The following is a 12,098-nucleotide window of genomic DNA, read 5'->3' as shown; positions in this document are numbered from 1 at the left end:
GAAATATAATACACATCCACATGGTGTTCAGTAACAAACATACATGTGATTTTTTTTTTTTATCAACAGGAATTGCAGCTTTTTTTTCTTAGTAGTGCATTAATACTCACCATGTCCACTAAGGCCACGTAGAGGAACATCCCAGCAGTCACGGCGAAAATCCAGCTTGTGACGTTATTTGCGTACTGACCCACGGCTGTGCCAATCACCATGCCAAAGTAGGCCATGAGAGCTGACAGCAAGTTATATACAATAGCCTGCTTTACGGTCATACCGGCCTTCAGCAGCACCGCAAAGTCACCTACAGGCAAAAACAGGTAGAATATCAGACCCATACATCACACCACACCACAAACAATGGCTTATTCAAGGACGACCCATCAGACATGTACAAGTATGTACATGCTTCCATTGTGCTAATCTCAAAAGCACATCATTTTAGATGACGGCTAAAAATGAACACAGCCGATTGGCACTTGGTCTCAATCCCCAAGCAAGACGGAGTGAAAATGCCAAAAAAGTCGATTGTTGGCCTAGATTCCTGTTATGTCGTGTCTCCTGTCCTCCTTCCCTGCTAATTACTGTCTAGAATGCATTAATGTCTCTCATGCATCAATCCATCTCAGGAAAACTGGTGGAGACGTGACAGTTTCAACTGTGCGGCGCTTGTGTGCTAGCTCTCCTTGTGTCTAACTTCCCTTGTGTCGACAGGCACAATTAAAACAGCCGTCAAATGGAAATTAGCTGTGCCTCGAGGTGCTAAAGAGCACTCATTACCACCACGCTGTGCCTCATGAAGAGGTGCTGGCAGACCCATCATTCCCTTGGGATGGCAAAAATATAAACAACACAAGTCGGTGAAAGTCAAAGTCAGTCAAAGAAGCAAACATTTATAAACATATAGGATACATGCGAATTCCTATGTATTCACTCAAAAACAAGCAGAATTTCTGGCCAGTTAACCCAAACACTATGAAGAATATTTGTGCTTTTGTTGTTTTGTCTCAGACTTGATCGATCTATGGCATAGCCATTTTGGTTACTGTTTGTTTTCCTTCCATTTAAACATGAAAGGAGGCAGACATACACAGAGATAGATGGAATGTCTCTGTTCCCCAGCTGATGTCTTGGACGAGGTGATCGATCGCTTTGGGATGCGAGAGGCATCACTGGAAATGAAAAGCAATTACTCACACAAGCAGGAGAAATATTGCAACATAGTATTGTTGCAGGAAGGCACAAAAGATCCGGCTGCACTAGGAGTGATTCATACTGACTGGCAGCATCCTTAAAGCCAGCTTAACCTTGCTTATACTAAAATACAGCAGGGTCCAGAAGTCTGAGGCCACTACCTCAGACTACCTTTCTCAAATTTATTTCTCTGTGAACATTATTCTTGATTTTTACTACAAGTAGATGCTTTAGGGCTGCTTCTTTGTAGCCAGAACAGGGGCTTTTATCAAGGTGGAGGGAATCATGAATAGCTACAAATGCCAGTCGATTTTAGTACAAAACCTTCAAGTGTCTGCTAGTAAGCTGAAGATGAAAAGGAATTTCACCTTTCAGCACAACAATGACCCAAAGCATACATCCAAATCAACAAAGAAACGGCTTAACTACAAGAAGATCAATATTTTTGAATGACCTAGCCAGATCCCAGACCTGAATCCAGCTAAAAATTTGTGGGGTGACCTGAAGCGGGCTGTGCACAGGAGATGCCTTTTTAAATCCGATGGATTTAGAATGCTTTTGCAAGAAAGAATGAGAAAATATTGCCAAGTCAATATGTGCCATACTGATAAACTCTTACCCCAAAAGACTGACTGGTGTAATGAAATCAAAAGATGCTTCAACATAAAGTATTAGTTTAGGGGTGTGCACACTTATGCAACTAGGCTATTGTACGTCCAACCACAACCCCCCCACCCCAATTTTTTTTTTTTGTTTTTCACTTTATTTGTATTTTACGTTGCAATTTTGCATTACAGGTAGGAAAACACCCGACATGATTTATCTTACTGTCGGTCTTTTACTTCACAAAAAACCTGCCATTTTAACAGGGGTGTTAAAATGGCAGGCCGTACAATAAAGGCATGAGAACCACTGGAGAAAAGAACTTGATCAAAAAATAAATTATTTATTTATTTATTTAAACAAATGAATGGGTAGACTAATCAAAGGATTTTAACCTGTATTTTATTTAAAAAGTCAACGGTGAAGTAAGCATCGGATCATACACCACGACTAACCAAGAAACTGTAACAACCCAAGCAATAATAAACCTGTCATGATTGTAACATGTCTTCTGCATCTTCTAGATCTTATTTGAGACACGCTCATGACAACCACCATGACAACGGCAGATCGTTTTCAAGAAAAGCTTTGTGCTACTTAAAATACCATAACATTTTCCAGATGAGTATCACTTTTCATCCTCCAGGTGCAGAAAAGTTAAGCAAGTGAGTACACGAATCATGCTACAAGGAACAAGGAAGACGTGCATCAAGACACTTCTCCGTTCTGGCACCCAGGTGGTGGAATGCACTTCCCTGGCTGCCCAAACAGCTGTGTCACTGAACAGTCTTGAATCCAAGACTAAAGACTTACCACTTCACCAAGCATGCGAATTATGATTTATTTAATCTATTATAGATGCACAATCGACACAAAGTTACCATTTAAATGGTAATATTCAGTATGTTGTGGAAGAATGACATGGGGTGTATTTCAGTTTCTGACAAATAAAGCAGTTACAACCAAGTCAACGTTTGCATTATTTGGGGAAAAATGACCTACCCAGTTCATGAGGTAATTCATGGCAGAAGACAGCAACAGATGTACTGATGCCCCCTGTAATGTTGGCACTGAATGCAGCACCTGCAATACAGAATACAGCTGTGATATATAGGTAGGTTTCCATATTTTGTAAATGTCCACAAAGTTCTAGTTGTTAAAATAATTTGTTAATTACTACACATTTCCCACAACTGTTCTGGTATTCTGGTAAATATTCGGAAGTGGGTGATAATGTAAAGAAAAGACTGACCATGAAATAAAAAGGGCTGGACAATATGTAAGGGATAACACACTCCGAGAGCATGCTGTTATACGAAAATAATACACATCAAGGGGTGTGATGTGGCACGATACGCAGAATAGTGAATTGTTTTGTATAACAGCATGGTCTGGAATGTGTCAAGTCCACAGCGATTTGCCGATGATTATAATTTTTCGTTTCTTGTTTATATTATAGCACGTCATATGAAAATAACGCACACCTTCATGAGATTGACCAATCAGAATCGAGCATTCAACCTCGCTATTGTTCAAGTTGTTACCTACGATGTCAGAAAATTGTATTGTGATACAATTGATCACTATATCTATATTATACTGACAGTATTTTTATAGAAATTAAAAACTCTGATCAGAAGCAGATTAGATATTAAAATTATAATTATTACAATTACTCACCAATTCAGTGCTAAATAGTATATTTTTGTAAACAAGAATTAAATAATTTGTAATTCAGTGCTACTGCTTTGCTGATGTTTGATGTCAAAAACCTATATATCATGATATATACCATGTATTGCAGAAATAACAAACTATTGTCATTTTTTAGCATTTATTCACCTCTAGTTTCCATCATTCTTCATCACATCTTTTTATTAATATCACATCATTATAGTGGTCATTTGTGCTGATTATTGTTTTTGAGATTGTTTATAGTCTAAGCACACAGAAAGTTCTAGACTCCTTACCGATAGCCAAGCCATCACTGAAGTTGTGCATGCCATCTCCCATGATAACCATCCAGGCTATGCTAGCGATGCCGGCATCTTTCATGTCCTTCTCCGAATGGCAGTGGCCATGATGCGAGTGGCCGTGGCCTTGCTTCTTTGTTTTTTCGTTCTTGCTTGTTTCCTCAATGGCCACAGTATGCTCAGTGTCTGTGGTGGCCAGCGGAGTCTTGCTGGGAGAATCTGGAGGCTGTGGTTCTATCATCGGAGTGTCGCTCTGGGAAGCTGATTGCAGAAAAGTTGATTTTGAACGCCAGCCCAAAAAAACAAACAAGCACAAAAAAAAAACCTTTAGTTATTAGGTAGTGTCTGAACAGTTGTGTCACTGGCTGTCTTTAAACACAGCCTGTAGACCTACCTCTTCACTAAGCACTTAAATGAGCACTTTTCTAGAAGAGTGTCTGCTAAATGCTGCAAATCTAACTCACCTTTTTCCAAAAGTGGCCTGATAAGTGACTTACCATCATCTAAACGTTTTAAATGCACCCACTCCGCATCTGAGTGCCTGTTTAGTTTGTGATCCGACAGCTTCTTGCCGATTTTCCCATCCTCGCCTCTCTTTTTCCTCCGACTGAACCCACCCTGCACAGAGAAAACCACTTCAGAGCCAAAATATTTTTTTTATATATATATATATATATATATATATATATATATATATATATATATATATATATAGGAAAGGGAAATAGAAAAGGAAGCGTTTTTTAAATATATATAAAATATTTAAAAAATGCTCCCTTTTCTATACTTACTTTCTTTTCTGTTCTAAAATACCTGCATTGTGGTGTCATGGTTGTTATCAGTTTCTGGATAGTTTTCAGATTTAATACCATATCCTAAACCAGGCTATTTCAATCAACTGTCCGTCAATCAATCTATAAATGGCCCATGTGAGTTTGTCTGTTAATTAATCATATTATATTTACTACAATGACAAACAGAAAATAATCATGAGTGAGCAATACCAACATTTTATTCAAATCAATGTGATCATGCCTGATTTTGGAGAAATTCCACTTAGTCTTTGTTTTTATTTTTTCCCCCCACTCTCGATTAGATCACCAATTAAGCTAATGTTAGCTAAACACATAAGAACGCTCAGTGTGATTATCCTGAAGCCAAAGATTATACTGGAACACTTGTTCAGTCAGTACTTGCACACTACTAGTACTAGGATGTGCTTGTGCATGACATATCAATGTGTACTATTTTGTGTTTCCACTCTACTATCTTTCAGTCTTTCTCTGATTAGCTATTCTGTCTCAGCCGTCACAACCTGTATGATATTCCCATTTGGCCACTCGGAAGTGGATCTGAATAGCGCTGACCCAGCCCTACTCAGCAGTCACTGTCCTGTCTGAAACAGCCTCGTACCCCATGGTCTTTGTAATGCTTGACCATCCTGATGCAGTGCTCGATGATGAACAGGAGGTAGATTCCTGCCAGTGCCGTCAGACCCTTCCACACACCGTCAAACTCCGTGAGCAAATCTGTGTCCTCGTCTCCATGTTCATGCTCACCGTGACTGTGGTCATGGTTTCCTTGAGACTAGAAGATGAAACAGAATATGTTAAAAAAAAAAAAATTAATTAATTTTAAAAAATAAATGCATGAACTGACAAAGTACAATCCTCAAGCTCTATCGCAATGCCCAATAACACGCAGCACACATGCAATCAGAGGTTGTTAAACACGTCACTCAGCCTCATCAAGTTGAATTTGGTCTTACGTGAGGCAGCAGATGGAGGAGGGCATCGCCGCTCAGCGTGCCCACTGCTAGAGCCACCAGAAAGGTGAGCAGGAACTTGAAGCAGGACTGATTGAGGATGGGCACCAGAACGACGCCCAGCAGAGACAGCAGGCTGATCACGGTGATGGACACAAAGCTCCACACCCAGATCCATACTGCAACAACAAGAGCAAGTACTCAGTGCTGCTAAAGTGTAAATTAGATCAGCTCGACGCAATGTGAATGAATGACAGAACATAAAAGGTGCAACACTCAATTTTTTTTAGTCTGTTACTTGTGCAAATAACCTGAGAGATAAGTAGAACATGATTAAAAAGTGTTAGTAAAAGTGTATTAAGTCAGTGACAAAAACGATTTGGAAAAATGACTTCCGGTCCAGAATGTTTGCTTGCCATTTTGTCAGCCATTTTATATAGACTCTACAGGGCACCGTAGATCCTGGGGGCGGAGCTTAATGAACATGGAAGGGAATCATGTCTAAACCATCTAACCATAAGAGACCTATCCACCTATCCTTGCATTTTCTACACCGCTTATCCTAAACTGCAGGAATTGAACCAAACATGTGTGTTTTGGGTTATGTAAATTTCTTTTTGTTGATGTGATCTACTCAACTGAGTCGTGGAGCACAAAATGAGACAAAGAACAGTGCTGTCGCACTGCACAAATTCCATATGTGGTCTGGATATCTGGACTGATGAACACAGTCAGAAAGAGAGAGAGAGAGAGAGAGAGAGAGAGAGAGAGAGAGAGAGAGAGAGAGAGAGAGAGATGGATTTGACACACAAAATGAAAAGGCTCTGGGTTCTGTGTGCTTTTTGAGATTTCTACAATCCAAAAATTTTAACCAATCAACACAAGAGTTTTACCTTAAAACTCTAAAAGCCCTATGTGTAACGTAAAAACAACGTGTAACGTAAGAAACAAACCAAATCAAATAGCAAACTAAATTAAAAATCGAATACGAATCTCTCTGATTCAGACCACTAGGTGTGAAAGCACCCTAAGTACAGACTAAGGTAGACCGTGAGGTTACACACAAGAAAATATGCATTAACTTCACAATGAAAACCCTGATTAGATATGCTGGTGTGGTAATAGACTAAGCAAAAATTTACTTAATTAGCTTAATTAGGCAATCACTTAATTGTATTTTAATGAGAGTTATTCAAAAGTTTTAGAGGTCGTACACTGAGAAGACTTTTTATTGTTTTGTTTTTTTCCAATGAGCGGTACTGTTTATAACAACTGCAAATTCTGTTCCTCTGAAAAAATTGCACAAGGTCATAATTAATTCATCAATTTTACTAAAATGCCTGAATCCAACACAGTATTGTACAGAGTGTACAGATTTCCTAATTTTTGGATAAATGTTAAAGGAAAAAAAAGAAGAAAAAAAAAAAGAACACTGATCACTGTGTGACTCCACATTGCGATATTTTTAATTACAGTTAACCATATTAATATGTGGAATCATAAAAAAAAAAAAGAAGCAATTAGCACTTTTTTTTGCTAAAACTGTATTTCTCTGAAGGGAACAGCAGAAAATTACAGACTATAAACTTATAAACGATCCACGCTCGTTTAGGAGAAGTGCACACTGTCTCTGGAGGAAAAAGCAATCACGCACAGAGACCACACGCTAATTATATAGGCCTAATAAATAGCACCCTCACACTCGTGTCAGTCTCTCTCTCTCTCCCTCAGACACACACATTTCTCCCCACTTCTAATGACTAGTACACATGTCAATTAATTAATCATGTGCTGGCCTAGTTATCAGTGTGTGAGTCACTGGTTTATCTAGGTCTTTTTAATGGATTAGGAAGAAACATACTGAATACAATTATTTATTTATTTATTTTTAAAAGTATCACGGTGCTTCACATGAATTGACGGTCAATTATACATCTTTGAATAAATAAAGCTGGGAAAATCTGCGCTAAGTTAGAGAAATTACAAGCTCTTCCGAATATTGCAGAGTTTCCTTGATTTTGCATTCATTTCTGTGATTCTGGAGGGACAGGTAAACATTGCTACAGCACTCGCTATCCATAGGAGGACGGTACAGGATGACACAAAAGTCACCAGACAGCTAAATATACAATAGTGGCGATGAAGAACAATGTATACGCAATTACTGAATGGTGACAGCATGTGAGAGATGGAAATGGTGGATGAATTACATTTCCCTGTTTCCGTATTAAGTAAAGCACACATTGAAGAACCGGCATTCATTCCTCTTCTTCAGCATCATTTCTCTGGACATAGCGCTGTTTCTGTTAATGCGAGCCAGTTTTATGTATGAGCTCACATCGAGCTGATGTCCACAGAACATACCAACGTTCAGAAATTATTCAGAAGAAAACATTATCAGGCAGTCTGTTATAGAATTGGGCCATGGTTTCATTTCGGGTCTCAAAGTGTGCCAAAAAGATCGCACAATGTAAAACAGACTTTAGGTTGTATCTGTACAACTGGCTTCGAGGAGTTCAGGTCCACTTTGGAGTCTCTGCTTCAGCATCTAAACACAAGAATATCTGCTACAGTTTCAGTATTAATGTCTTTTTTTCTGCAGATGTAAGAAGTCTCCAGTGTTCACACCCACATAGGCGAATCTTTCCTCAGGGAAGACAGCCAAAAACAAACACATCATTCACACTGAACTCTCGCACATCATATAAAATTAGATTCCCTCAATCATTTTGACAATTTGTTCCTTTTTTTTTTTACCCCCCCCTCCCCAACAGAAATATGCCTGATATCTGTATACAGTATACTGGTAGTGCTTATCTTCAATATCATGTTTGTCTGCATTACTCTACTTGTAGTAAACACGAGAACTTGTCTACAGTTCAGTGTGCTTTTTGCAGCAGGCCATTTTTGTATTGTCGATTGCCTCATGTGGCTTGAGTAAAATTATTTTACTACTTAATTTCAGCGAGTTATAACCCTTCAATAAAACATAATGGTAGATAAAGAAACCTGACAACAAGCAGCAAGAAGAATTTAGATTTATATATATATATACACATATATATACATATATACATATATACACACACACATACACATACATACATACATACATACATACATACATCTCTTAGGAAAATATATTTATAATGTAATAGTATAAATGTAATTCACCTGAAATAATGTAATGTAGCTCTCTATACTATTTGCTGTTTTCAAAATGTACTAACATTCTACATTAAAAGAGATTTTTTAAAATTAAGTTTAAAAAAAAATGTTTTTGCCAGATTTAACTGAAAACATTTTTTTTTTTTTTTAAATTATCAAATTGATAATTTCTCAACTTTATGTCTTCAGCATTACATATTTTAGATTTTGGAGATTGGAAGATTTTCAAAATAATTATTCTTTTAATCTAATTATTATTATTATTATTATTATTATTATTATTATTATTATTTCAGGCATACTGTTTCAGCCTTTTACTTTTAGCCTTTTACTTTCAGCCTTTACTCATGGACAATCCATTTACTTTGTAATATCTGATATTTAGATATTTAAACAGAATCAAACTTCATATATTGTGCAGTTTTATGGAGGAAAACAAAGAAAATGTAAAGAATCTGGCTATGCACATAAATAATTTAAGTATAAAAGGGTTAATTTAGATAACACCCATTTTTTTAAATAAAAACAAATTCCTGAGAGAAATGTAAACGTGGTTATGCGCTGAGGTAAAACTGTTAACTACACGTTTGTTTGGCTTCCCAGATTCTGTCACTCGGCTCAGATATCAGCAAAGCTATCACATTATGACCGTACAGTATAGTACCGGGTCGACACTTGAATTACCAATGTAGTAAAATGGTGCATTAGAAACTTGGCACAGACTCCTGAGGAGTTTTAGTTTGCACGTATTATCTGAGGAAAAAATTCCGAAACCTGAAGCAGCTTAAGCTGACGTGTTACCGTCAATGTCAGTGCGTGTGTGTGGTGCCATCTGATACAGCCCTTAAGCATGAAATAATGAGGACTGTGGTGACTTTATTAACGCACGCTTGTACCTGAGTTCTGAGGTGCTTCTTGAACGTCGACCTGATGGTAATGGCGGATGCAGAGGCGACTGTCTATCTGATAGAGTAGGGCGGGACACAGGTAGGTGAACTGTGCTGGGGAAATGAGCGAGTCGGGACTCAGGCCATAGTGGTGTAGCAGCTGGGTGAGATTTAGACACTGAAAGACAAGATGAGGTCAAAGAGTAAGACATGATTCAACATGATTTAAGAGTTTGCAGAAATAATGAGATAATAAGACTGAGCTACCTCCTCGTGTTGGTGAGGCATGTCCTCAAACTGACCAGCCAAAGATGAGTTTGGGTTCGTCATCTCTTCTGGTACTGCACGTTTTTCTTTGCTGGTCTGTCCTTGATGGTGCAAATGGTGGTCATGATCATGATAGTTATCGTCCACCACAGAGCTTAGGGTAGGGTTGGGCGTTCTGCTTCTTCCACGCTGTCCTTTACCCTTTTGTGGCCTCCTTGTCCTCTTAGGCATTGAGGTAGGAGGCTGACTGGAGGGATGGAGAGTGAGTGCCTCAGAATTTCTAAGCTGAAGGGATGCCGAGGCCGTTTGTGTAGGCTTCATCTGGTCTGTGTTGTTTGGAGTATGATAGTAGTGGTGAGGGTGGGGGTGTTTATGGTGATGATGGCCATGGTGATGAGGCTGTGTCTTATCGTTATGGCTACTGGGGAAGGTGTTGTCTAAAGAGGGTCCAGAAAGGTCATTAGTTTCCTGTGTACGCTCATTGGTTCGTTGCTTCATGTGGTCATGCAAGTGAACATGTGAGTGCTCGTGACTGTCCTGTGTATGGTCACGGTCAGGTTTTTCAGTCTGAGTATTGTCCTGTTCATGATCGGGGTCATGTAAGTGACCATCTGAGTGTTCATGACTGTTATGCATGTGGTCATGATCAACACTTAGAGTCTGATTATTGCCATGCTCAGGTTTATGATCATGTACATGGTGGTCATGATCGTGGTCACCATCCTTGCCCTTCCGTCCATGAGGCTTGCTCTCTACAGTAGGTCTGGATACTGCAGTGAGACTGGGGCTACAAGAGCTTCCATCAGCCTCTCCATGGGAGTGATGGTGGTGGTTGTGATGGGAATGCTTTGGATGTGAGTGTGTGTGACCAGCTGAATGCGAATGCAGTCCTTCCTGCACTTCCAGAAGGTCCAGATGGGCCACGTGGTCATGGCCTAGGTTGTCATGATCCAGCTCCACCACTCGCACCTCGCCTAACCCCAGGCTCAGCAGCAGGTTCTGGAAGCCTCGGAAGTCAAGTCGGTTCTGCTGGCCATAGCGGCGAAACAGCTGCTGGATGTAGAACTGCTGCTCATGCTCTGCTGCTTCTTTCTGGTTCTCGGGCACCGGGTGATCTGGTGGACTCAAGTAAGACTCCCTTGATATCTGGTGGTCGTCGTGGACGTGGTCATGGTCGTGGTCATGACCATTACTGTGATGGTGGTGGTGGTGGTGATGGCCGCTTTCATGACAGTGAGTGCACTGATGGAACAGGAGGGTGAAGACACAGAGAAAGCAAAACTTGGTGTGCACGTGAACTCTCATCGTCTCTTCACTTCGAGACCACTGCAAATACATAAAAGATAAATAAATAAAAATTGCTTTCATGTAGCATGCATAATATAATCTCTTTTATTAAATGACGAGACCATGAGTAATGACACAATTCCAGACAGGTTAGTACACACATTTTCCTAATGTTTCAGAGACATTTTCTTTTGTTTCAGAGACAGAGGTCAGATGGTGACAGAATGTCATCTTTTGTCTTGGAGTAATAACAAAGCAAGGATGCTGAAGAGCTTTCGTACAAAGGGATTTGAAATACACACATTGCAAGGCGCAAGGCAAAGTGAGGCAGCTCAAACAGCTCCTCCAGGATTTAGCAATTTTGCGATTGCGGAAATTAATGCAAAATCAAGCAAACTCCGCAATATTCAGAGGGGCTGACAAATTTAACGCAGATTTAGCGAAGATTTGAGACAAAGATGCACCCTGTGATGTCATCGCAATGCACATTCAGCCAAATCTCAACTCAGCCTCTTAAATTCATGTGCATCAGACATGAGTACAGCTAAAAGGTCTCATTAATCCACAAACATTACTGTGAAAGACGTTGAAAAATAATTGTGCGTTTGCGATTTCATCAATTAAAATAGCTTTCCTCAAAAAGAAAAATAAAAGCACAAAAAACTAACAAAAAAAAAAAACATTTTGAAGAAAAAAATAAAGGCAGAAAAATCAAGCATTTTTGGCAGCAACAACCACAAAAAAATTCTGCTAAATCCTGTATGGACTGCTCAAGTATTAGCAAGCTAATTACCAAAAATTATGCTTTGCAGTTTGAATTTAACATGCTGTTTCAGGAAATGAGTGGAACATCAGTGCATTTAAAAATTTAATAAATAAATAAACAAACAAACAAACAAATAAATAAATAAATAATAATATTCCGGCCAGCCTCTGGCAATTTGAATAGCACCAAAC

The 12,098-nt window shown here is 39.1% G+C and overlaps 1 protein-coding gene across 10 annotated transcripts in view; it reads right to left on the bottom strand.

The window, feature by feature from the left end:
• slc39a10 (solute carrier family 39 member 10) overlaps positions 1-12,098 on the bottom strand; it is a 38,792-nt gene that overhangs the window by 2,510 nt on the left and 24,184 nt on the right. For all 10 annotated transcript variants that reach the window (XM_017469917.3, XM_017469915.3, XM_017469916.3 and 7 more), the window contains 8 exons: positions 9,855-11,180; positions 9,597-9,765; positions 5,536-5,711; positions 5,181-5,354; positions 4,265-4,385; positions 3,765-4,028; positions 2,797-2,877; positions 111-301 (listed from right to left, as the gene is read on the bottom strand). In XM_017469917.3, coding sequence (XP_017325406.1) covers positions 111-301; positions 2,797-2,877; positions 3,765-4,028; positions 4,265-4,385; positions 5,181-5,354; positions 5,536-5,711; positions 9,597-9,765; positions 9,855-11,180 — 2,502 coding nt within the window. The remainder of the gene's footprint in view (positions 1-110; positions 302-2,796; positions 2,878-3,764; positions 4,029-4,264; positions 4,386-5,180; positions 5,355-5,535; positions 5,712-9,596; positions 9,766-9,854; positions 11,181-12,098) is intronic.

This window comes from Ictalurus punctatus, chromosome 6 (assembly GCF_001660625.3).
Source record: "Ictalurus punctatus breed USDA103 chromosome 6, Coco_2.0, whole genome shotgun sequence".
In the NCBI taxonomy this organism is placed as follows: domain Eukaryota; kingdom Metazoa; phylum Chordata; class Actinopteri; order Siluriformes; family Ictaluridae; genus Ictalurus; species Ictalurus punctatus.
Note: the sequence above shows the minus strand (reverse complement) of the source record. Positions and strands in the feature narration are given on the sequence as shown.